Source organism: Brachyhypopomus gauderio, chromosome 12 (genome assembly GCF_052324685.1).
Source record: "Brachyhypopomus gauderio isolate BG-103 chromosome 12, BGAUD_0.2, whole genome shotgun sequence".
In the NCBI taxonomy this organism is placed as follows: domain Eukaryota; kingdom Metazoa; phylum Chordata; class Actinopteri; order Gymnotiformes; family Hypopomidae; genus Brachyhypopomus; species Brachyhypopomus gauderio.
In genome coordinates, this window is record NC_135222.1 from 11,692,032 (window position 1) to 11,719,201 (window position 27,170).

The 27,170-nt window shown below is 42.0% G+C and overlaps 2 protein-coding genes across 7 annotated transcripts in view; one reads left to right on the forward strand and one right to left on the reverse strand.

The window, feature by feature from the left end:
• The window catches only part of nav2a (neuron navigator 2a), a 163,536-nt gene extending 144,675 nt beyond the window's left edge, over positions 1 to 18,861 (reverse strand). For 2 of the 3 annotated variants that reach the window (XM_077023141.1, XM_077023137.1), the window contains exons 1-2: positions 18,755 to 18,861; positions 17,343 to 17,859 (exon numbers count right to left, since the gene is read on the reverse strand). In XM_077023141.1, the coding sequence (XP_076879256.1) occupies positions 17,343 to 17,426 (84 nt within the window). In that variant the 5' untranslated portion in view covers positions 17,427 to 17,859; positions 18,755 to 18,861. Of the gene's footprint in view, positions 1 to 17,342; positions 17,860 to 18,643 lie in introns of all 3 variants that reach the window. The other variant, XM_077023138.1, reaches the window with a different exon arrangement.
• A 979-nt stretch (positions 18,862 to 19,840) lies between these two features.
• On the forward strand, positions 19,841 to 27,028 carry e2f8 (E2F transcription factor 8). Of its 4 annotated transcripts, none has more exons than XM_077023145.1 (14): positions 19,841 to 20,265; positions 21,791 to 21,881; positions 22,045 to 22,284; positions 22,423 to 22,579; positions 22,687 to 22,986; positions 23,145 to 23,303; positions 23,447 to 23,584; positions 23,783 to 23,995; positions 24,170 to 24,251; positions 24,348 to 24,828; positions 24,987 to 25,268; positions 25,481 to 25,613; positions 25,752 to 26,077; positions 26,195 to 27,028. In XM_077023145.1, the coding sequence occupies exons 2-14, from the start codon at positions 21,795 to 21,797 to the stop codon at positions 26,345 to 26,347; spliced, it is 2,751 nt and encodes a 916-aa protein (XP_076879260.1). In that variant the 5' UTR covers positions 19,841 to 20,265; positions 21,791 to 21,794; the 3' UTR covers positions 26,348 to 27,028. The 4 variants fall into 4 exon arrangements, with proteins under 4 accessions (XP_076879260.1, XP_076879261.1, XP_076879259.1 ...); XM_077023144.1 differs by lacking the exon at positions 19,841 to 20,265 and adding an exon at positions 21,201 to 21,412 and having other exon boundaries at positions 23,148 to 23,303; XM_077023143.1 differs by lacking the exon at positions 19,841 to 20,265 and adding an exon at positions 21,205 to 21,412.
• The last annotated feature ends 142 nt before the right edge of the window (positions 27,029 to 27,170 follow it).

Genomic DNA, 27,170 nt, shown 5'->3' on the forward strand with positions numbered 1-27,170 from the left:
GGTGTTGGCTAAACCTTTTATGGAAGTGTGCACTGTACACACACACACACACACACACACACATATACCCTTGGGTGCAGTATACCTCCAGTATACCTGCACTGACTGTAATCCTATCTCATGGTGTAATCCTATCTCATGATACATATCCACCTGTGGTATAAAGAGCTAACAGCACTCACACACAGTCAAAAAAGGAGTAAGGAGCTTCATTTAGATGAAGTATGAATTGGCTGATGTGTACTAACAATTATAGAAACACATATGCACGCACACGCACACACACACAGGCATGGTGAATGATGAGCAGGGCAGTTTAGCTTAGATTTAATTTGAATCAATGACTCGACCCCCCAAACTGACCTCACACAGAGTCAGCAGAGTCCCTCACACCTCCGCACATACACACACACCCCTACTGCACTAACGGCACTGCATTTTAACAGAACGCTGAATATTTAATCATTTAATATAGCCATTTTCAAAACTCATCCAATGAATAAATAATACTCGTTATTTCTAGTGTGTGTATGTGTGTGTGTGTATAATCATTAAACATGGTCATATAATTCAGGACAGAATGTGCTCATACACACATGAAAGCACAGGTCTTTAATTACTGGCAAAGCAGTGAAACCAATCAGAACTGCAGATATGACAATCAGCTCTAAATAAAGCACACTGCAAGTCTCAGCACAATACGTCATTCTGTCATTCTAAAAAAAAAAAATCTTTCATTCATTCAAAATACTGAAAAAACATATGAATAGATCTAAAAACATACATGTAGCAAAAGAGAAGAATAAACAAAAAGGCATCTCTCTGTGTGTCATCAAAATGGCTTTATTACCATGAATGTGAAAAGCACAATATTGCCAAAGCATTGGAAAATTAATGCTATTGAACATATTCAAAAGCTGATTAATAGCTACATTAATAAAAAATAACTTAACAAAAAAATTATAAGTTCCAGCATTTGCACAACAACCACCACCGATAATGATGATGAATAGTTGTAAGAGATTTAATGGGAACTAACTAATTACCATATAAACATGTTTAGCCAACGTGTTTCTTTCTCTCCATCTCTTGCTCGCTCTCTCCCTCTCTCTCTCTCTCTCTCACACACACACACACACACGCCGTAGAGTACTGTGGTGTCTGTGTGGGGCTGACGGTTGGAGCAGGTAGTGTTGGTGCAGGGGTGATAGGTGGGGTGTTGTGTGTGGGACTGATGGAGCGCTGTAGTGCTGCAGCAGGTCTGATAGGTGGGGGACCCTGACATCACAGCAGCACTGAGGGTGGGGTGATGTAGCTACATTCATGGGAGTAATGTCTCCAGGTGGTGATTTATAGGGCTGTTCACCCCATACATCATTACGGAGCAACAGCCCATATCAGCCAACACTCCAGCAACAGTAGCAGAAGGAGAGAGAAAGAGGAACAGAGACTAAACACTCTGCCCACACTTCACCAGATCTGAACAGAGACCAAACATTTACATTTTACATTTACATTTTATGGCATTTGGCAGACGCCCTTATCCAGAGCAACTTACATTTTTATCTCTTTTTTTTATACAAGTGAGTAATTGAGGGTTAAGGGCCTTGCTCAGGGGCACCTCAGTCATGGCCTCAGGTCTGGGAATTGAACCCACGACCCTCCGGTCACAAGACCAGTTCCCTAACCACCAGGCCACGACTGCCCTGCCCTGCCCAAACACCCTGCCCGCACTTTACCAGATCTAAACAGAGACCAAACACCCTGCCCGCACTTCACCAGATCTGAACAGAGACCAAACACCCTGCTCGCACTTTACCAGATCTGAACAGAGACCAAACACCCTGCCCGCATTTCACCAGATCTAAACAGAGACCAAACACCCTGCCCGCATTTCACCAGATCTAAACAGAGACCAAACACCCTGCCCGCACTTTACCAGATCTAAACAGAGACCAAACACCCTGCCCGCATTTCACCAGATCTGAACAGAGACCAAACACCCTGCCCACCCCAGATCTTCACCATTCATAGTTCTACTGACTCCCATACAGTTAGTCACACAATCATAGTCCTAGTGTCTCTCGTACATTCATACAACAATAGTCCTACTGTCTCCAACAGTCATACAACGATAGTCATACCATCTCTCATAGAGGCACACAGCCAAACAATTGTATTCATGTACTTATTCAGAAAGCTGTGATCTAGAGGGCACTGCTACAGGTTTGACCAGAAGCACCACTCCCAACACACACACACACACACACACACACACACACACATACATACGCACACAGACACAAACACACACACACACACACACACACACACACACACACACACACACACACACACACACACACACACACACATTAAATTTAAATATAAAGACAAACAGTAAAAAGTCAAAAATTAAAAAGATGGTAGATGATGACAGTCCCACAAAAAAGATAATGATGATCCAATCAGATCATCTATGGATTCTATGGATCAACCAATACTAATAACAATTATTAGCAATAAAAGACACATGCCATATTTGGGGCATGTAGGGTAAACGCCCCTATTAAACTCACTTACCCATTAAGCACACTTGCAACTTTGAACACAAATTATGCTAATACAGAAACAAGTTATTATCCTGCTTGATAACTAAATTAATACAACAGTAGTTGTTTTTTTATTATTATACCATGCATTTTAAAGCCAATCATACTGCTGCATATTCTGAAAATGTCCTGTCAATGTTTCCTCTTCCGGGTGGCCATTTTGAAAGCCACATGAAACTTTGATGTGGAGAGACCCCTCATATTTAGAAAATTTTAATATACAGCAACTTTTAATTTGGGCAAGTATCACCAATTTTTACAAATAGGAGAGATTAATAATTTTAACACCTGACCCCTCCCCTTTTGGCGTGTGTTTATGTTGTCTATGTCTAGTTGTCTGCGTCTGTGGATCTTCGTGGGTGTGGATGTGTCTGAGTGTTCATCGGTCTCACCTGTGGCTCATCTCGTTATCACTCTGGGTTTATGTGGTCTATTTATTGTGCTGTGCTTGTCTTTGTTTGAGTCTCACACGTTTGTGTTCATGTTAGATGTGTGCTGTCTGCGCTATTTTTGCACTCAATAAAAGTAACGACGGTGTTGCAAATGGACTACGTGCATCGTCCTTCCGCCCGCAACCACCGTCACATAGCAATCCAATAACACTGTAAGACATAGCGACTGACTACAAAGGTGTTGGTTGAACTACCAATCCAACAGCACTGTGGCTGGACATAGAGATGTGAATTCATAAAAAGCCAAGGAGAACAAGTGCCGATTCTGATAATCAGAAACATTCTGAACGTCAGTTGCAATAATCGGTCAATAATGACAATAATGATAATCGGTCAACTTTATTTTTTCCACCCAAGAAGCTTACCACTGGGCCAGGCAGAAAAAAAAACTGGCAGATGGTTTTAGAATTAGATGCTACCTTTGAAAACCATGTGGTTGGAAAAAGATGGTTATCATAGTCATGGCTGCTTTCAGAGCAGTGGTACACAGGCTTTCATCAAATGAAATGTGGTTATAGCTTAAATGTATTAGCTTCCCTGAGGCATGGGAGAAGATATGATCTACAGAAGAAAGTTATGGGAGGCTGAGTGTGCTTTCACTGAGCCCTTCCTACCTCATCAATCCTACGCCGCACCAACACACGACCTGTAACAAGATTGGCTGGTTTGGAAAAGCACCCCACAAAAAGAGACCTCTGATTGGCTGATAGAGTCTTCCTCATTAGAAGATCACTTGGACACAGTGGTTGACCCCTTAGACGGCTACAGAACAATTGGTGTGATAAATGAGTTATAAAATACAAACAGCGTGGTCAACCATCCTCCAAGGAGCCTGCAACAGCAGCAGTGCAGAAGGTATATGCAATGGGAAATGCAGATGCTGTTGTGGCACATTGTTTGCTAGTGCCTACTGCCAGCAGCTGCAGGTAAGCCTGGTCAAGGCTTCTGGACTGCATCTCTCTGACGACACCACAGTCATTCAGCAAGACCATCTGTGTCATCTGTTTTGCACCACAGACCACCCCCCCCCCCCCCACCACCACACACACACACACACACACACACACACACACACACACACACACACACACACAAACTTGTCAAAGAACCTGAACTTGTCAATGTTTTCAGGGATTCTCAGCCTCATAGAGACATATGGTCCAGCCTTAGACCAACAGACCACAGCAAGAAGACAATCTTTTCAGGTGTTTCAGGTGGAAATGTGTTCTCTAGTCCATGAGATGCACCATAGAGAAGGATTATACTGAAGCAACATCTCAAGACCTCAGCCATAACGTTTAAAGCAACACAATGGTTTACGGAAGAACAGTGGAAGTACTACAGTAAAGTGGGTATTACCAAGCCCTGATCTGAATTCCACACATTTTTGGACAGAACTAAAAAGGCATGTTTGAGCAAAGAATAAACCTAACCGAGTCACACCAGTTTTGTCCAGAGTAACCAACATAAATTCCTTGGAAGTATTCAGAAGGGTAGCTCAATCACTCAATTCAAGTTAAGCAAACATTATTAAAGGAACAATAGTAAAATGTACATAAACATTTATCCAATGAAAACCTGAAATTATTCTTTTTTGCTACAAACTACTGCTTGAAGAAATAAAGCACAAACTATAATTAACTTAACAGGAGATTTAACTGCCCCATAAATTGTGATGAGTTGTGAAAAACTGACTTGATGGTCATGGTGAACTGGGCCTCAACTGGATTCAGTTGATTGAACTCCAAGAGCTAGATAAATTGAACATTAAATAAGCTGAAAACAAGGACAAGCAGTTTTATTTCAGTTTTTGTTAGTTCTGTATTGACTAGCTGCCTGGAAAAGAAATTATTCATATAAGCCTACAGTTTTCATAACCTTTGAATATACAGGTAAATCTGCTGGTAATCTGGGGTAACTTCTCAAACTAGCCTTCAGGTTCACCACAAGCCTTAATGGTAAATTATAGTTAATCTGACATGAGTGAAAGAGTGAGCTCAAGAGAGAGTGAGTTTCTGCGTTTAGACAGCAGCAGGCTGTGGCCACTGTTGTACTGCTCTGGTCGTTTTCTTTCAGAGTGATGAATGAGCTGAAACAGCAGTTAAACACACACCCTGCCTCAGCTCACACAGCAGTTAAACACACACACCCTGCCTCAGCTCACACAGCAGTTAAACACACACACCCTGCCTCAGCTCACACAGCAGTTAAATATACACCCTGCCTCAGCTCACACAGCAGTTAAACACACACCCTGCCTCAACTCCAACAGCAGTTAAACACACACCCTGCCTCATTCCCACAGCAGTTAAACACACACCCTGCCTCAACTCACACTGCAGTTAAACACACACCCTGCCTCAGCTCACAGCAGTTAAACACACCCACCCTGCCTCAGCTCCTTCAATCACAGACTGCTTTAAAAATCACTTGATCACTTGTGAGATCACTATACACTCAGATTCATATCAGAGCAGTATTAGTACAATATACATAACCTGTGTTTGAAACTAAATGCGGTAAACTCTTGCTAAGGTCAATCTAGGAAGTATAGGACATACTTAATCCTCACACTGGTACTAATGAATAATGAACCTATCCAACACAGACTGGTACTAATGAATAACGAACCCATCAAACACACACTGGTAATAATGAATAACAAACAAAGCTTCCTCCTCAATCTGCCACTTTAACAAAGAGCCTTAAAATTATGTGCATGTGTATACTTTTATAAGGAGAGTAAGGGTATAGAAAAGGCAGAGATGAGTTGCACAGTCTAATTGCTGTGAATGTGACCTCTAATCTCCCCTAGCCATATATATCCGCACGCACACACACGCACACACCCCTTCCCCTTCACTCTGAGAAAAATCACATCAACACTTGTCTGTCTTATATCACAAATCAATAGCATCACTGCTACATATGCATGAAGACTTAACTACAGTCACACTGACAACAAATATAAGGTATAACATTTTCCTACATTTTCATTGTTTATTAAGGCACTTTGCTTCATTCTCACAGGAAACTGTCGTGTGTCGTGTACTGAAAGATGAAATTCCTGGTCTTATCCCTGTGAATGTCTTCAAGATAAAAGAATGTCTGACCAAATCTACAATATGTCACACGTCTCTGAGTGCAACAACAATATTGCTTCAAAGTGGCCTGGGCAGCGAAGAACAAGAGAGAGGGAGAGAAAGAGAAAGAGAGAGAGAGGGAGAGAGGAAGAGAGATGATAAGAAAGGGAGGGAGACAGGGACTGGGTTCTCGTCTAACTACACATCTGCCTACAGTAGCTGTCCTCTTCTGTACAGACACGATCATTACTGAAGCTTCACAAAAGAAAAATATACAACATTCACACACACACACACACACTCATACAGACATACTCATACATACATACACACACACACACACACACACACACACACACACACACACACACACACACACACACACACACACACACACACACAATAAAAATAGGTCCCACCCTAGATATTAAACACTGTTTTCCATTCTAAACCCACATCTCCCATACAACCATTTAGACCTCTTACAGCTCAAGTGCAAGCTCCTGACAGTCAATAAATTAACATGATTTTACATCCAATTAGCATAAATCACTTAAGACTCCTCCTCCCTTGGCTGTAGCCTCATGTATTCACCGAGTCAGCCACACAGTGCTCTTTTCCCAGCTGTTCTGCTATCGCATTCAAAGTTTAATGAAAAGGGCCTGTGGCAGTAGAGGCTGTGGTGGGTCTGCACACACAGCCTTAAAGAGGACACAGTGATGGGCTGCCACTAGCTGCCCTCTGTCTCGATAAATATTTGATCAGCGGAACAGGCTGAGTCTACCGTCTATTGATCGGTACCATTATCCCTTCGTTACTTTATTGATCGCACCCTCCTGGGTGATGGACTGCAGATGGGAGGACTCAGTGCAGTCACTCAAAACCCCAATGATGTTTGTACCCGATACACCAGAGCACATAGAAGACCTTAGGCTCCTCAAAACATCTTCTCAAGTTCTCCTATCAATGCATTTTCAAGTCTGTACAGAGGTTAAGAAAACATTTGCGTACTTCTTAGATATTAATATGTATTATTTGCAAATGAAAAACTAGATTGACATCTCTGATGAACTGAGCATGAATTTCTTTCCCCATTCCCAAGCAGAGATTTACAATGTGTTGTCTGTACATGTGTGTGTGTGTGTGTGTGTGTGTGTGTTTCTCATGTTCCTGAGTCCCCCCCCCCTTCCTCTTACGAGGAGCTATTACCGGTAAAATTACACCGCTGCAATGTCCTTGAGCTTGTGCAGCCACCACACCCAACAATCTCAGTCCACCCTCACCCTCACCCAACACCCTCACCCCCTGCAAAGACAGACATGTCTCTGTGGATACAGCCCAGATTAAGATGCTGTTACTGAGGTCTGTTGTTAGTAGCTGATGAGAGAGGCTAGGAAGTGGGAATATACATGAATATATGTCCACGGGGACCATAGGGACTGTCGGAATGAAGTGAACATGGTGTAGTCATAGAGGCAGAACATGTTGGCAGACTGGCCTGTGAAGCAAAACAGGGCAGAGAGGATTATTCACTCCTGAGATCAAAGCATTTCAGCAAGGAGGAAGATTCAGGCTCAGCACTACTGCACACCACAGAATAAACTTAGACACATTCATTTCAACTCAATTTTATTTTCAGCTTTTCAAAATTCTCAGTCTAGTCCCTGACTAGAGTACAGTGTACAGTGGCAAGGAAAAACTCTCAAGAGATGGCATGAGGAAAAACCACTAAGAAGCCAAGACTCAAAGGGCAATCCATGGTCTTCTGGGCTGCAGCTGTGAAGTTACAGCCACAGATTAAGTTTTCATGTTTTCATGAGTGGGATTAAACAGAGCAGAGATATAGGAGAGACATCCCAGAGACTGTTCAAACATTCATCTAGATCTAAAGGCAGTACTTATTATGTTATATGAGATACATGCATGTACTGAATTCAAGCTGTGGATTCTTCCACACACACTATATTTTGCTAAACATTTTATGGAAGTGTGCACTGGCCACACACACACACACACAAATTCAAATTACATATTCCAATAATGAGAACTTCTCTCACCTCTGGTGCAAGTCTAATACATCGCAAAAGCACACAACCCTCCTCTGGCCAGCTGCTGCATGGAGGAAGCAGCTTGTTACACTGATAGCAAATGCTATTTGATTAAGACCTAAAGGTAATGGATAAATCATGTTTGAATCCATTACAAATGGAAACATAGTATATATTAAGTTACACAAACTGATTTGCCTGTGGATGATACAATAAATTAGATTGCATCAAATCTTAAATCAAAGTCATTATAAATTAGTATGCAGCACAACCATGTTAAACCCTAGCAGAATATTTTCGCCCACCCTTGCATGCTAGTAAACATGTCATTACAAAGATCGCAAAGGTGAGGCATTATCACCCAGAAGAAAGAGCACAGATATCTTCTCCCAAGTAACGAAAACTCAGCTGATGATAAACACTACAAATCCAAGGTTGAAACTGGAGCATTACTGGCTAACATGGCAATGCCTGCAAGCTCTCTCTCCCCAGCTGCCAAGCCTGAATGGTGTGCTGGAGTTACGGCCGTGAAGTGGTGTCTCCAGCCAGGCGTCAGGGTTCTTGGCCAGGATCAATACAATCAGAATGGGGATATTGATTATGTGAGAGCAAAGGTTATGAAGAAGGGGGAGGGGTAGTGGAGATATAGTGAAGGGTGTATCATACAGGCAGGGGTTACTAGAGGTAATTGTTCCCCTGAGTATCCATCAGCAGGCCCAAATGTTTGGCACCCAGCTGCATTTGCTCTCATGGAGGAAAAATCACCACATTTCCATCAATTAAGGGATTTGGATAGGTCTGAAGTCGCTGAAGGAGAGGTTTTCTACTGAGACTTGCTGAGAAATGTTTCACACGGATCCTGACCTGTTCCAGAAAGACAGTGTTGCCTGAGGACTGAACGGGAACCTGCTTAAGCCAACAGCTCCTGTAGCTGGAGCTCAATCAGAGTGTGTGCACAGTGAAGTCTAACAAGTGTCTTACCTTAAGGACAGATTTGATTAATTAAAAGAGAGGGAGATCTGAACGGAAGAGACAGAGCATGATGCAAAGTGCTTGGTGCATTTTTGCAAAATTTATATGCAGACATTTCACTCACTCACACACACACACACACACACACACACACACACACACATACTGCGCGCACGCGCACCCATTGCTCTCTTCACTATCCCTCATTAAAATGCAGCACACCTAGACTTATATTGCATGGGGCAGTGGGTGATGGGGGAACATTCAGTCATTCATTCTGGCTCCTCAGATGATTACACGGCGAGAGAAGCTTCACAAATTACTGATGTAGAAAAACCAAAAAATAAAAATAAAAAAATGTATTTCAAATATAGTCCAACTGTGGGGGGCTGGGGAGGGAGTTGGTACACCATCTAAGGAGATGGACAAGCAAATGAGTAAGATTACCAGGAGCTTAGTATTACATTTTGAGACAGGGTAGATTGTGGTGAAGACTTTTGTATGTTGGAGACTATAACCAGCATTTGTGGGTGTGCATGTTTGTTTGCATTTGTTCCCTGCATGCTACAAAGCTAATCTGCTTTATTGTCAAATTTCATTTATTGTCAAAACAATTTAAAAGGTTAAAATGATGTAAAGGCTAAAACATTATCTATGATAATTTGGCTAAAATGATCCACAAATGTTTTTTGTATAATGCAAACACACCACCTATATTGCAGTTGGCCTGTGAAACCACATCAGGGCTCCCAGTCTGGCAGGCAGCTGTCCAGCTCCAACTGTCACAACACACGACACGTGCCTTCTCCCTGTTCCAGCACTCACGTTCGTCAGACATGTCACAGACTCATGTCTAAACTGTTTCGATCAGTGAAAGTGGAAGAATGCAAAAAATGGAACGGAAAAATTACAGTTTTATACTGTAGGAGGGGAAAAACACTTACATGGTGTCATTCCTTATCTGTAGGAAAAATACCTAGAGTTTAAAATTGAATTTTGATGGACAATTTCTCAGTACCGAAACATGAGGGGTTAAAATGGGCAGCCTAAGGCTGGAAGCGGTTCGTCCATGTCTCTGTCACGCCATTCTGAAGACTGGTGATAACAGCCTCTTCAAAACACCCTGCAGACAGCCTCCACCCTCACAACATTCTCATGGATGTACAGAGTATTATTGCCAGAAATCGGGAGGCAAAGCTAGCCAGAGGTTAGATATGTATTTATTATCTTATTTATTTATCAAATTATTTATTTGCATGGCTGTGTGGTGTAACATTAGTATGTCTCGTGATGAACAGAAGACTGGGTGGCTATGTGCTAGAAGAGAACAATTCTCAAGGAGCATTCATACCTACAAATCCTGACATAAGACATGAGAAAGGTCGCATCAGACATTAAAAATGCAACTAAACTCCAACATGGACAGAAACCTACAAATAGCTAACAGTGCCAATATGGGAATGCAGGTATATCTGAGCTACAATGGCTAGAATTCAAAAGAAACCAGTCTCATTTCAATCAGGAGTTCAATATAGGATAACACAGTCTAGACTTGTGAAATTATTGTGCTCAAAACCAAATGTGATAATTGAAATCACTCGCAACTCCCAGTGGTTCATTTGCATTTTTCCCTCAACGCCAGGCGAGCTGTCTGCTAACACTATTTTCATTCTGCACTAGTCACTGGGGGCAACTCAGTTCCACAAGCAGAGAGTACAGGAGCTGTCAAGTAGCCTGTATCTCCCTAACTGCTGTAGCTATGAAACGGCTACACAACAAGGTCACTGGCCTGAGAGGGTGGTGAATGTGCATCACTACAGGAGCAGTCTTCCACACCTGCTCCCATGCACAACCCTCAGAGTTCCTGACTACTGACGCCAGAACAGAACAAGGACCCCAGAAAACAAAATTTAAGAGAATACACAAAAAGCCTCACCTAGTCAGTGCAGGACAAATGTTAGATGTCCCGGCCTGAGCCACAGGCAATAAGAACCTCAACGTAATAATGTGTGAGGCTACAAAATCTTAACCACAACGGTTCCGCTGGTTTCACAACCCATATCTGAAAAGGTCAATGGTGTTAATATATTTGGTTCTGGCTGTCCAGGTAATGTATGGAACCTTAAGCAAAGTAATCTGCTGTGAAAACAATCACTGTTAAAGGTGTGTAGTTTAATAAACAAAAATCCCCAACAGAGATGCATTCACATAAGTCTGTTCCAACTCAAAATGTGACCATCCAGCCAGGCCTGGCCACCTGCCCTGCCCTGCTCCTCCACACGCAGGGAGCAGAGGACTGACAGATGGCGTTGGGGCCTTGGAGAATCAGGAACTGGTGTTTCTACTCTCTGACCCACACAACCAAATCCACAGCTGATTAGCAATGCCTGAATGAACTGAAGGTTTGAAGGACTGGAAAGAGAGCATGTTGTAAGCTACCATCTGGTGATGCATGACCAACCTCAAAGCCTACAGCCTAAAGAATGGCCAAAAGAAACAATCCTGAGATCGTCTGTGCCCACTAATGTGCTCTGTTGCAATGAATGAGGCGTCGGTGCTAAACACAGGAAGTAAATTAATTTCTAAAGATGCCCAGAGCAGGACATAGTAGTGTCAAGACAATGAAGGCTGCAGCCCTGCACTGCGATATGAGCCAGGATGGGGAGTCAAATCTGATTACAGCAATAATGGCCAGCTGTAAAGGAAGAAGCAGAGATGGCATTCTTCACTGTGCTATCCTGGCCCTCTCATATTATGTTCCCTTAGTTTTAATACGTGTGCAGCAGGGACCGGTGACATGTACAATCCGTCAAAACTGTCTGAGACATACCACAGCGTGCTCTCTCGCTCACTCTCTCTCTCTCTCTCTCTCTCTCTCTCTCTCTCTCTCTCTCTCTCTCTCTCTCTCTCTCTCTCTCAGGAATGGAAACGAACACCTGCAGTGTCAGATAAAAGTACGCAGAGGAAGACAACCTAAGGCAGCCATGGCTGAACTTAATGGCCACTTACACAAAGCTTAAAATCTGAGACCCAAGTCACCAAAATAGTCCATTATTATAAAAATAACCAGCCAGTAAAAAGACAATAGGTGACTGATCACAGACTTTGAAGCTTTTATTTGCTGAAATCCAAAAGTTCCTAAAGACCTTGTTGACCCAGAGCATATATACACACAGACACCTCTGTGACATAGAGAAACCTGCATTTCTGTCTACTGCATGTTGCTCTGGTACTTTTCTGTTGTTCTTATCCATTTATAGAAAGATTATATATAGCACCTGACAAAACTGTATCATAGTAATACAGAGTGCAATATCCACACAGTCCAAATTACTTAGCAAGTCCTTCAGCTGCCACACAGACCCAGAGACAGACTCCACATTTTAATGAGAGGAATCTCAGAGCAGATGTCCGAAACATCACGGCCAAACGGTTTGACTTTACAATTAGTGTCACTCTCTTGCTCCCTCTCACAAGGCATCTCCATCATACTGATGTTTGAGAGATACCGTGCTATGGCCTCTGACAGAAGTAACAGAATACTGGCTGGCTGGGGTTAACCTTCTTGCCTGGTTTCAGGAATTCCCTTTGTGGACGGAACCACAAAAGCAGAAACCGCTCAACACAATTACTACATCTACTCTTCATCTCCATTCTCTCCTTCTTCTGCTCTCTTTATTCAAGTGATTTTACCATCTGACACTCTATTTCACACAGTCTGTCTGTCTCATTCACACACAGGATTAAACAAAAAATCATGCATGGCTAAATTCATGCCCTGAGAGTTAGACGCCAAAGACAACACAGCCTGTTTTAGCAAACACAGCACAGTGACCTGACAGCCATGTTGACTGAGAGAAATGCAACATTGTCAGTATGTAAATACTGCATAAACATACAAATACCTGATATTCTATTGAACACTGTACAAATCATTCAAGTCCCCAATGTTCACTATCCAGAATGTAACCCATCCATAATAATAACCTATCCAGAATGTAACTTAACAAGAACATAACCTATGTAGTCCAGAGTTTAGCAAACGAATTGCCTGGAATTAGAACTATAACTATAGAACTATATTTGAACTAAAAATACGAACTTCTGTACTTCATGTACAACACATGTCACAAAGCAGCTTTACAATGCGCTATATAAATACATTTGAATTCGACTTTGAATGACATCAATGAAACAAATAATAGATTTTAAAAGGATATATTTGAAAATATTCCAACTGGAAGCGGACCTTAAAATGCCACCAAAATAATGAATATATTTAAAGCAATAGCCTAAAGTACAATGATGTGTCAAATACACTGTCAAAGCTCTATGAATAACCACCTGAGCACCACAGAGACACAGCATACATGATTAAATATATCCAGTACCAGATTTATTCAGTCAAGACTGTAACTCTAATATACTAGATCATTTTATTGATCTCCTAGACTCCTTTGTCATTGAAGGAAAGAATGGACTGCAGGAGTAATTCAGACTAATCTGAAATCCACTCCATTAGACATCAGACAAATACTTTCATATTTGCTTTAGTGCCTTGCCTGAATGAACAATTCTATGATGAGATGCATTAACTGCAACTTAATTCTCTCTCTCTCTCAATGCCATTTGATGGACACAAATAGATCAAGGACACCCCAGGTATATGATCTACATTAGAAAGAACATTACTTATTCACAGCACAGGCAGGTATATTGGCAATTTATAGGTCTATAGTGTGATGTAATTAGGCAGACCTCCAGCACATACACTGACATGATTCATTCAGAATGAGTCCCATAAGCTACATCACTGCATCTGGCTGCAAAGACTCAAAGTCACCAATGTCAATTAACATTGATAATAGCGTTACTATGTCTTGATAGGCATAATTGACATTAAAGCAACTAAAAAGATGTAAAAAACAAACAAAAAGGTACATTTCTGCATTACTGTATTTGTTGTTATAATATAAATGTGTTTAATGAAACTGATAGGAATATGAACCCTTGATATACATGTTCCCATAATTTCTCTGGAGCCTCCACCAGATAAATATCTTCTGCTATGATCGACTTCCCTGCTATAATCTTTAGGTACTTTCATATAGAGTCATCATAGTGGGGAATCAGAACAGCTTTTGGGCTTTCTAAATCAGAATTAATATTCATACTACATCTTCTGTGACCAATTTAGCACACCTGATAATATCAATAGTTTGTAAAGAAAACAGAAAGGGTATGCAAAAACAACGTGCATGCACATGTTTCACAATAAAGCAAATGATCAAGACTGCTACACTGAGGAAAATAAGTATTTGAACACTCTACAACATTGCAAGTTCTCCCACTTTGAAAATGTTCATTTTAGGTGAATGTCCACTGTGAGATACATAATTTAAAACAACAGAAATCACAATGTATTTTTAATAACTTGTGTGATACTGCTGCAAATAAGTACTTATTTTTCTAAATTAGAAGCACCTGTTTGAGGTCGCTAGCTACATAAAGACACCTGTCCACTCTACACAATCAGTAAGACTCCAACTACTAACATAGCTAAAACCAAAGAGCTGTCCAAAGACACCAGAGACTAAATTGTAGACCTCCACAAAGCTGGAAAGGTCTACGGGGCAATTTCCAAGCAGCTTGGTGAAAAAAGAGCAACTGCTGGAGCAATTATTAGAAAATAGATGCTAAACATGTCAATCCCCCTCGGCAAAATCTCACCTCATGGCATAGCAATGATCCTAAGAAAGGTGAGGAATCAGCCCAGAACTACACGGAAGGAGCTGGTCAATGACCTGAAGAGAGCTGGCACCACTGTTTGCAAGGTTACTGTGGGTAATACACCAAGACGTCATAGTTTAAAGTCATGCATGGCATGGAAGGTTCTCCTGCTTAAATCAGCACAGATCCCGGCCCGCCTTAATGACCATTTGGATGATCCATATATTGCAAGATTTTGAGGAACAACCTCCTTCCCTCAGTTAGAGTATTGAAGATGTGGCTAAAGGTCGTGGATGGGTCTTTCTACATGCACACAGCCAGGATAACCAAGGAGTGGTTCTGTAAGAGGCATATAAAGTTTCTGGTGTGGCCTTAGGTCTCCAGACCTAAACCCTATAGAAAATCTTTTGAGGGAGCTCAAACTCCATGTTTCTCAGCGACAGCCCAGAAACCTGGCTGATCTGAAGAAGATCTGTGTGGAGGAATGGGCCAGGCCTTGAAGAACATAAAAGTCAATTGTCTTAGCTCTCAGGAGCAGGATTTGCAAATTATGAGCTGAGGGAATTTTAATCCAAACATCTGGGATTTCTCTTGCCCGTGTTAAGGTTTGTGATGCCTCCTAGAATAACCAGCAGCCTCTATAAAACTCAAACTCTACAACAGTCCTGTTGGAAAGGTACACATCATAATGCTGTAACATCCAAATACATTAACATGTTAAACTTTTTTCTTATAAACTAATGGCTAACAAATCCTCAAGACAATCTCAATTTTTATATCTGCTGTAGTTCCAAGCATAACTGAACCAGTTAATCTCCTTTCAACAGGCCTTGATTACATGACTCAGGGGTGAATGCAGCTAGAATACAGTACAAAAGTGCTATTTCTGGCACTGAACAGGTGGAAGACCTTATATATACACAAGGGTTGGACAATGAAACTAACACTCCTGGTTTTAGACCACAATAATGTATTAGTATGGTGTACGGCCTCCTTTTGCAGCCAATACAGCATCAATTTGTCTTGGGAATGATGCACAGTGGTCAGAGGGATTTTAAGCCATTCTTCTTGCAGGATAGTAGCCAGGTCACTACATGATGCTGGTGGAGGAAATTGTTTCCTGACACGCTTCTCCAAAACACTCTCCAAGTGGCTCAATAATATTTAGATCTGGTGACTGTGTAGGCCATGGGAGATGTTCAACTTCACTTTCATGTTCATCAAACCAATCTTTCACCAGTCTTGCTGTGTGTATTGGTGCATTGTCATCCTGATACACGGCACCGCCTTCAGGATACAGTGTTTGAACCATTTGATGTACATGGACCTCCAGAATGGTTCGGTAGTCCTTGGCTTTTTTTTTTTTTTGGATACAATACGGGTTATCACCCAAACATCCTTTTCAGACAGTTTCCTCTTGCATCCACAGTTAATCCTGTTGGATGTGGTTTGTCCTTCTTGGTGGTATGCTGACATTACCCTGGATACCGTGGCTCTTGATACATCACAAAGACTTGCTATCTTGGTCACAGACGCGCCAGCAAGATGTGCACCAACAATTTGTCCTCTTTTTATGTCACCCAAAATTTTGTGTGCATTGCAATATTTTGAGCAAAACTGTGCTCTTACCCTACTAATTGAGCCTTCACACTCTGCTCTTACTGGTGCAATGTGCAATTAATGAAGATTGGCCACCAGGCTGGTCCAATTTAGCCATGAAACGTCCCACACTAAAATGACAGGTGTTTCAGTTTCATTGTCCAAGTCCTGTAGTTATTCAAGCTTTGTGTGTATTTCTCTGTTAAAGAATTCAACTTGCATCTTTGCAAAGACAGGCTTCTTGTGCAGTAAGTATGCAATGTCATATAGTAACATAGAAATGTACAATATGAAAGCTCAGAGACATGTGCTTTACTGCCTGTAATAGTGCCTAATGTAGTCTGTCCCCATCTCTGGGGATGTCATACACACTTGCAAGCACCCATAAAGAAAAAAAAGAAACATCTCTGAATGAGTCAATAAAGCCTCCACTGCACCTGGTGCCACACTACTGGGCCATATGCCAAGGGACATGCAAGGCCTTAACCAACCATAAATGAGACATGTGAACTGCTGGAGCTGACTCATGTTCCAATGGCCTTCATTAAGATTAAAGTTCATAGAGGCTTCAGTTCCTCTCATTTTCCTGAACTGATTATGCAAATTCTTCCTTATAGCCTACTGACAGATCCATGAAGCAAAGGTGTGAATCTCAAGTCCTCAAGAGTGTAGTTAAAATGGTAGAACACCAATCTGTGTGATTACAGTTACAATCATAAAGACATTTAAATCTACATTATCTTGTTTTTGGCTCAATTTGTCATTGAGAATAGTGAGGTCTCTACTAAAAGACCCCTACTGTACTGAGAGACTGGACACTGTACGACTTAGTGAAATTCCTCTTACCTTTTTCTGATCCTCTAAACCATGAATCACATGTTTCCTCCTCTGATGCTGAGGCAGAGGTGCCTCTGCCCCCGATTCTGACATGCTCCAGTGACTTCAGATAGTATCCCCAGTCCTTTAATTAAAAATCCAATGGAGACAACCTTCCTCTCTACAATTTACTCTCAAGTCCCAATACCCCCAAATCCAAAGTCAACTCCCACTTTCTCCCTTTCACTTGTCCATCAGAACTATTTGGTTCAACTCACTACCTTTGCCATGGCAATGTCCAGTCATTCATACCAATGGGTGGGATTTGGAGTCACACAGTGCTGCTCGTCCGTGGCTAAAGCCCAGAGCGGCTGCTTTTTAGTGGGCATCAGGAATGAGAGGAAGGCCCAGCCGTGCACCGGTCCAGCGGTCCACACTTCATAGCTGCACATTTTTCAGGTTCTCATGAGGTGCTTGAGTTCCTTAATCCACTGAATATTTGGCACTGGTAGGACTGCATATTCCCACAGGTTTACATCACAGTGGCCTTTTCCGGAATCCCAAAACAAACAACAAGAAAAAACAATAAATAAGAGGAAATGTAACGAAGAGAAGAACCGACATTTCATTTGACTTTTACTTCAGAGCTGATTATCCTTGCAAACAGATGGAGGAAAAAAATGTATGTATTACAAAAGGAATTATCTTATAATCAGCAAACATTCCACAAAAGTAATAATGCATAAATCTTTTTTTTTTGTTATTCACAAAGTCGCTTCATATGGATCACAGAGTGATGTTTTTAAATATGTTCTTAAATAAGATCTCCAAGCGATTTAGTGAAACCATCTTTAGACCCCCGTGTGCCTTTTGCAGGTTGTCAAGTTATAAATGTGCTACACCTGTGGCAAAAACTAAGACGGAAAGTCAACGGAAGGAGGTGGTGGCAGTGGACTTCACGGGAGTTCAGATCGATGACATCCAAATGCATAAAGATAAAATATCAACGCACAAAATGTTTCTTTACAACACACAGTGGCCCGACATGGTTGAAAATTTTAATGTTTAAACATCTATCTATAAAAACATTTGCGTTGGTATCTTGCAGCATCAGTAACCAGCGAACCGTTAAATTAACATATTTTTGGATTCTGAAAGCGTACTAATGTTATTAATGTCTCCTACTTGGATAGTCACAAACACACTCACAACAAAACCCCAAATTAATGTATTCTGGTAACACATCCCAGCAGTACGTATGTGGGCGTTGAAACGTATTGTCGAAGCCTGCGTTGTCGTGACTAAAGAATTCTCAATAAAAGCACTCTTACCTTCCATCCCGAGTCAAACTGGGTCCTAAAAATATCATTGCCTACAAGCGGCTGCGTTTACAGTCAAAGCAGTCGAAACCGATAGTTCAGAAAACAAAATTAACTACTTACTATAACCGGACAGTTTCCCTTCATGGAAAGGATGCTTCCCAGGACCAGGCGTGCGGTCTACTTTCAGCACCCAGCACATGCATCGTTCCTCCACCGAGGGGACCCACCACCTCAAATCGATCACATTACGTCATTACTCCGCGCGCCAGTGTTTTCTCACTGGCTTCGTGCCACGGGGCGTTTCCATGGAAACTGAGAAGCCGAACGTTCACGTTGCCATCTAGTGACAAATAAATGGTATATATTGAAGCACTGTTTCTGTGATTATGTGGGATATAAAGCTGCAAAATGTTTTCTATTACGTATAATGTGCGTGTAATGCAAATTAAAATGAGTTATCGGTACTACTACATTACTTACTAATGTGAAGTAATGCATTAGTTAACATGAACAACACATGAAGTAACACATTAACAATAATTAACTAATGTTAAGTAAACATGTAACAGTTGCGGCTCCTGTTTTGGCTCTTTGTTGCTCGCACCTTTTTTTGGTGCGACCTTAAAGGAATATATTACATTGTACTGATTTACATACATAAGTATTGGGTAACTTGGAAATATTCAGAATCTATCTGCATAGGAACTGACGTGTGTCCTCCTGTTTTTAGCTCTTTAGTCCCATTTGCTCCAAATTAAAACACTAAAGCTCTAAAAAGATGGGAGCAACAAAGAGCCAAAACAGGAGCCGCAACTGTTACATGTTTACTTAACATTAGTTAATTACTGTTAATGTGTTACTTCATGTGTTGTTCATGTTAACTAATGCATTAATGTTTAACTAATTACTTAATTAATGTTAGTAAGTAAACACTTAATGTAAAGTGTTAGTTATCTGCTATTATGATTAGTAAACCTTCATATTGTTCATATATAATGCAGACTACAACATTTATCACTGGGCACGAAAATCTGAAGTTCCGGAGGAAAGTTTAGCAGAGAAACTATTTGGATACATGGGACTGAAGACTAATGCATTCACTCTTAAGAAATGATCACCCCTGAGCTCTTCGGACTCCTCCTTAACTGGAGTGCAGCCGTGGTTGGCGGGGTCGTGCACGCTCGAGGCGGGACCGAGCGCCACACGCGCACTGCGAGGCGGGACGAATGGCTCCTCACGACAACCTGTAAAACGGCTGTCCCCTCGAAAACCAGCGTATTTTAGATTGAATCATAGGTCAGTTCGCGACTAGGGAAGTCCAAGCGTTTTGCTTCTAAAAAAAGCTTTGGGAGAATTGTGTGATTCTACTTCGCTTTAGACTATGTAATACTTTACAGCAGATATGGCACTTACAGACTAGTTTAGTTGCCTAATTTAGCTAGGTTAGCTCGTTTTCAGTGTGCTTAATGTGAAGCCTGTGAGAAATCTCGTAAACGTAGCTAGCTAGTAGTTTCAGAATATATTCAAGTAAATAAATATCGGTAAAGTTTTCTCTTTAAACGAGGTTGATTTGAGCTTTCCGTGGATTTATGACTGAATGGTGAATTTGCAGAAGTCATTTTTGGACCTGGGTAAGTTACTACCTTGTTACACATAGCTAACCCTACAGATTCTGCATATTTTTTATTCGAGGGGAAATTTCTTAAGATCGTTAGTTACTTAACGTACATAATGACTCTACATGGGATTTTCGTAGCTAGATAGTTTGATATCAAATTGAAAATGTAACCTATGTAAAGCATTTGTGCGGTAATCCTGAATTTTGCCGCTTAGCTATTGGCTATCTAGCTAAATATCTCGAACTTAGCTAAGTTTGTGAAAGTAGCTAATAAATTATATTCTCTATTTTGAGTACTGCATTCCGTACCCAATTTGTAGCTGGCCTTGAATAAATGATTTATCATAAATGATATTTTTATGCGTAGGTATATTGTCACGATGAACGTTTTGTGGATTTTCATAGTGACATCGACACAAATAAGGGAAGCTAATATATTAGCGAATACGCAAAACAGTTACTTGGTTAGCTATACAATTTATTCCGCCATCTTCCTTCTTTAGCTAGCTATATAGTTAATATCGCGAGTAAAACATCATGCTAAATAAAAATTATTTGTTGTATAGATATGTCAGATCTACATTTTACCAGTCGCAGTAGATAGGTAACTATCTAACTATCTAGCTAACTAGAAGGGATGTCAACAACTGTATCAGGTTTGCCGAATGCTGGAAGTAATAATCTGGTAAGTTATTTTGCGAAAAAGAAGTAAACATTGGCTTGTGTTTTGACATTTCTAACTCTTAATACACATGATTCAGAGGTTCTTTCCTGTTTGAAGTTGTGTTACATTTCTGAGTTCCGGTTTGTATCTTTAGAGCCTTGGAAATTCCGCGCCAATATTTCAAAAAATGTGTTACCTGCGCGGGACTCTGAAGTTCCGCCTCTCGCTGCACGTTCATTGGCTGCTTTAGATTTGAGGGCGTGTACTTACAAGTTGTACCATATCATTCGATAGAACGCATGTCAGTTACCGCCAAGCGTCCAGAATGTTTAGCTATGAGCGCCGAGTAATTTGAAATCAAATAACTTTGATTTAAGCGTATTACAAAACGTAGCTAGCTGTACCAGTTTTGGCAAAACATCATTTCTGTGTGGTTACATCTTGAGAGGATATTCACTATGATATCACCCAGACTGTATAACGCTGTTAAAAAAAGGTAACTTTTGTAAAAGAAATTACATTACAGTGCTACTAACTTCGCTAAACTAATTATCAGTACTGTAGGTGAGCTTTACGGTATTATTATTCCGTTCGATGTTTATTAGCGAGTTTGTGTGTGTATAGGTGGATAAATTATTTATTTTTATTTCTACGTTTTAGAACAACTGAAAGTATCAAAATAATGAAATAACACATGACTATGCTATGTTAAAGCAAAATAGATGGCAGTAGATTGTAAAGTTCTTCGGAGCGTTTGATGACTCTGGGTGTTCTTGGGAGCAGCTAGCTACCTATGATCCTCTAAAGACAATTCTCTCCTTTTTTCTTTCTTCAAGTGCTTCTACTATAAATATAACTTGTATATCACTTGTAGGTGGATGATGACCAGTATTTTATTGAATGGACAAGATTTAGACCAGAAACTTCAGATAAGTTCAGACACATCAACGTCAGTTAATGTACAGGTTAGTTAATCAATATATTTTCATCTATGAGTAACTTGCTTAGCAGTTTAGCCTGAAATGTGTGGTCCATTTCAGTGGATTTTACCACTTGTTTTTTTTTTCTAACTGTAAATATTTCTTTCTGTATTTTCCTTCCTTCCTTTTTTCTTTTTGACACAAACAGGGTGGGTGTGTAGAGCCAGTTAAATCCTCAGGGAAATCTTCAACCTCTAGGCCTACATTTCAGAAGAATATGGGACCCCTAACAACACCCACAAAGGGCCCGGATGGTCCAGCAGAGCCATGGACCCCCACATCCAACCTGAAAATACTGATTAGCGCAGCTAGCCCAGAGATCCGCAACCTTGAAAAAGAAAGGACTGCAGATGTCACAGAATCAGAGGAGGGAGAACGCTCCACTCAGGTACACCAGCGGTTATATAATTAACCACTGTCCACTGATTTTAATTAAGAAAGTGCATTCTCTCTTCATTCTGGACTGTGCGTTTGTAGTGTATATGTGTGTACATTTGTAAGTAACCGTGTTTGCTGGTCTCCCCAGGACCCTGAGCAAGGTGAAGAGGCTGAGAAATTGCAACTCAGCCGGAAGGAGAAGAGTCTTGGGCTGCTCTGCAACAAGTTCCTGGCACGCTACCCAGACTACCCAAACCCTGCCGTCAACAATGACATCTGCCTCGATGATGTTGCTACAGAACTAAGTAAGTTTTGTTCCTGCAAATCTTGTGTAAGAATCTGTCCCCTAAACAAACAGAGGTGATGCTACAATAAAAGATCGGTTTTAACTGACATGGCATCGTTATCTCAGACGTGGAACGCCGTCGCATTTATGACATCATGAATGTGCTGGAAAGCCTGAACATGGTCAGCCGATTGGCCAAGAACCGCTACACGTGGCATGGACGTTCCAAGCTACGACAGACCCTAGCAACGCTGCAGCAAGTGGGAGAGGAACACCGCTACAGTCACCAAATCCAGCAGCTCCGCCAGAAGAGCCTGGATCAGGAGTTTGAGCTAGATACAGAAGAAAAGGAGAATGAGGAGGCAGAAGGAGAGCCCAGCCAGAAGGAAGTAAGCTTCACAGAGGCTACAGCGGACTCTAAAGGAGGTTGGTGGCTATGAGCACTAATGAATGAGTTTTTGTAAAGTCCCTGTCGGGTATCTCTTGAGTTCCTCACAGATGTTTTCTAGTTCCTTTTGAATGCATGAGTATTGTTGAAGGGGTCCTGCCGAACAAAACTTTCCTCCCGTTGTACTGTACCCCAGCAGCTAGCAGCCGAAAAGATAAATCTCTGCGTGTGATGAGTCAGAAGTTTGTCATGCTGTTCCTGGTATTGAACCCTCGTGTCGTCAGCCTGGAGAGTGCTGCAAAAATCCTTATTGGAGAGGACCAGGTGATGGACCAGGATAAGAGCAAGTTTAAGAGTGAGTTGAGACCATGAGCCAAACAAGCTTTCAGCCCTCTGCATACTGGCAGGAATAAAAATACAATTAACAATATGTACATCACAGAGGTGCTCTGTTTGTAGCAGAGTGTTGTAATGTTCTCTTGCGTTTTGGGTTTATAGCCAAGATCCGTCGCCTGTATGACATTGCGAATGTCCTGAGCAGCTTGGAGCTGATTAAAAAGGTACATGTGACAGAAGAGCGGGGAAGGAAGCCAGCGTTCAAATGGACCGGCCCTGAGGACCTTCCCTGCCTGCACGGTGAGGACACATGCCAGTATCACACATTCACTGCAGCAGGAAGATAGTTGTGGCTTTATCCAGATAGAGGCCCAGGTGTGTCCATGCACATCATCTTCAATGGAGGCCTACAGTTGTGTTTATTTGCATCCTTTTACAAGACTTGCATCCTTTTACAAGTGTCATTAATTTGCCATTATTTACATGTTGTTCTCACAGATTTTAAGGTAGATACGTCAGTGGACACTCCATCAGTGACCCGACCGCTGGAGTCTCGCGCCTCCATCGATAACTGCACCAAAAACCTCTTCTGCTCACCAAACTCCAAGCGAAGCTTTACCCGCCATCACTCTCTGGTCAAACTGGCTAAGAGCATCGATAATGACCGCAGGAAGATCAGCTCAGCCCCGTCCAGTCCCATAAAGATGTCCAGTGCGTTTCTCTCTCTCTCTCTCTCTCTCTCTCTCTCTCTCTCTCTCTCTCTCTCTCTCTCTCCCCCTCTCCCCCTCTCCCCCTTACCCTCAAAGCTTTTCACACTTCATGGTGATTATTTAATATTGAGGTGAATAATTACTCTGACCTTTCTTCTTCTTTTGGGTGTTTTAGGTGAAGCTGTAAGCAGAGGGTTGTATCCCAACAAAATGGCCCATCTGGCAGCTATTTGTAAAATGCAGCTGGAAGAGCAGATGTAAAGAAGACTTTATTTCACTATATGTTCGTTTGTTCAGTGAAACTTACAGGAAACATCACCTGTGTAAGGTAACATTTAATCTTCTTGTTTTAGGAATGTTCATAAAGAGATGGACCCCAAGGAATGTAGAGAGCAGAGCTCCATGACACTGCCTGGAGCTGCTGCAGCCATATCTATGCTTGAAACCGGGCCCCCTAACTCTAGACAGGAGCCAGTCCTGTCACCCGGGGTGATCTCATACCTCCCCTCTCCCTGCTCTTCCCTCATACCCGTGCTGCTTCCTCAGCCCCAGGTGGGCAGATCCTACGCGGTCTACGTGCACCACGCCTCTGTGAAGCCACACCCCTCAGCCAAGCCACCACCCACTAGCTTGGCAGTGCGATCAATGACATTTGAAAGTCCAGGTGCAGCAAACACGAAAACATCACCCATCACCATGATAGGAGCAGGTCAGGTGACTCAGGTGTCAACACAAGGTCACAACCATGCCAGTCCTTCACTGAAACGTGCATGTGCAGAAATTAGTTTGGAAGGAAGTCCCTCCAAGGTCAGACGGACTGATGCAAACTCAAAGGTGAGAGAAAACAGCCTTCTTGAATCGTTGAACCAAGTGTAAATTATTTTATTGAGCATGGTCAGATGGTACTGCAGTGAACTGTAACAGTACTGCCAGCTTAAGTGACCAAGCACAAATCCCTGAGTTTAGCAGCATTATAATTGTATGCTTCACAGAGTGCTTCCCCAAAGCTGGGCGAGATCCTGCAGGCTCGTTTGAAGGCGCGCAGGGGAGCTCTGATCTCCAGTCGTCCATCTCCGAGAGCCCTGCACCTGGACCCAGAGTTCAGCAAGCCCCTGGAGAGCCGTCCAGTGGCATCCAGCTGCAACAGTGCTCCGTTGGAGCACAGTCTGGAGACCTTCCTGGAGGGGGAGGAGAGGGGACGCACCGAGGGTGTAGAGGCCACACCCACCCCACTGCACGAGCGACCAGTCTCCACTGGGCACATGCATACAGAGGTAAAGAAGGTAGCAAATGAAAATGAAAAAAAAGAAAGTAATCCCTCTTTGGGACAAACTAGTAAAAATTTAAACCCTGAATATTTTTAGAACATTATGGTTGCAGTCAGACATTGATTACTCTGGTTGTTTTTAATGACAAGGCAAATTATCTCTGTCTCTGTGTGTGTGTGTGTGTGTGTGTGTGTGTGTGTGTGTGTGTGTGTGTGTAGACTCTTTTTCCTACTGGCTATTTGATTCCCCTTGCTCAGCCCGCCTTGGGCTTCAAGGACATTCAGAGCTCTGCTGGAGAGACAGTCAAAGCCTCCACCCCCACCTACAATATCTATCACACTCCAACTGCAGGTCAGCACGTCTTCATGCTAATGTAATTAGCCCATGTTTTGTGTTGTAAAGGTATTCTTGTAAAACAAATCGTGTTGATAAAGGTTAGTAATAGTAATCTATTGCTCAGTGGTGTCTGATGGTGTTTGTGCCCTGCAGGCTCTAGACCACCCCCACCCCAGGAGTTTACACCCACTAGCCTCCCCCTGCATCGGGTTGGTCACGTCTCTCCTTTCCCTGCCCATGGGCAACGGGCCCACAGCCCTAGCCCTGCCATCCTCAACTTCACCCTGCAGAACCTGGGGCTGATCCCCAACACGTCCACGCCCAGTGCCACCCCTCCGGAGCAGTGTAGCCCCATGACCTGCCCCCACCCAGGCCTTCCCCCACAGGGCATGATCTTCGTCAAGCCCATGTCTCCAGCTGGGCCGCTTACTCCTGGTGCACTGCATGCCCAGCCTCTCACTCTCATCAGCATCCAACAGGTCAGAAGATAATCTAGCACCAGAGTTTACATGTTGCTATTTAACAGTTTAAATATTTACGGTCACTTGCTCATTTCCACTGTCTAAATGGATACTTATCTCCTGATCTTCTTTTAGCCGCTCCTGACAACACCCAAATGTGGCGCCACCCTCCAGCATAGTTTCTTCCACACTCCTGTCTCCTCTCTCCCCACCATAACTACACCCACGGCCCCCAAGAACCTCTATATACCCCAGAGAAAGTTGGAAGTGACCTCTGAGGACATCTAAATTGTGTTTTACATACACAATGATGACTATATTTGTAGCATTTATCTGCTGCCAAACCACTATTTTCTGAGCCTGTGTGTGCATGAGTGAGTGAGTGCATGTGTATGAGTGCGAGTGTGCATGTGTGAGAGACGTTTGTATGATTTTATTTAACTAGTACTGTTGATTATTTTTGCTTAATCTCCCATGTCTCTGTTTCTGGTGTTTTCACTGTGCATTTGGACTCTCTTTTGTAGACTGAGCCTAGAGCATGTGTGTATGGTGCTGTCCACTCAGAGGCCTCCAAATGTATAGCTCTGTCCACCGGGCAGGTTTACCCTCTATACACACAAACTCAGGGCTTTGGAATCCAATAGACTTGACATTAGCATTTGATGCGCTGGTATTGTTTTGTTATGGATTTGTTTTGTATACAAAATGCTGTAACGTGCCTTGTGTGGGGACTTAAAATAAGACATGGGTTTCTTGTAACAGTCATTTTTAATATTCAGGACCTGTTCACCAAATTTGTGAAAAAATTGTCAATGTATAAATGTATGTAATGGTCACCTTGACAACTGGTGCTAAATGATCCTAAAATCTTAATGTGCCATAATTTGGCACTGTGCCATATTTTTATAGAAATTAATGGTGTTATGGAAAGGAAGTGTTATAGATGTATTAATAAACTATTAATCTTGCCATCATGTATTCTTTCTTTTGACAAAAGACCAACCAAATGAAATTCTGTATAAATAATCACGATTATCTTTATTGTATTTTATGAAGGTCTTTGTTGGGGATTCTAGACATTTCTTACTTTAAACGTGGGCATTGTAGCACA

What these genes read in the sequence shown, in the direction of transcription:
- e2f8 (XM_077023143.1), top strand. Translation starts at nt 21,375, where the DNA reads ATGATATCACCCAGACTGTATAACGCTGTTAAAAAAAG. An exon ending in AGGGAGAACGCTCCACTCAG is followed by an intron (nt 22,285 to 22,422) that starts GTACACCAGCGG and finishes TGGTCTCCCCAG; the next exon opens with GACCCTGAGCAAGGTGAAGA. An exon ending in GGACCTTCCCTGCCTGCACG is followed by an intron (nt 23,585 to 23,782) that starts GTGAGGACACAT and finishes TTGTTCTCACAG; the next exon opens with ATTTTAAGGTAGATACGTCA.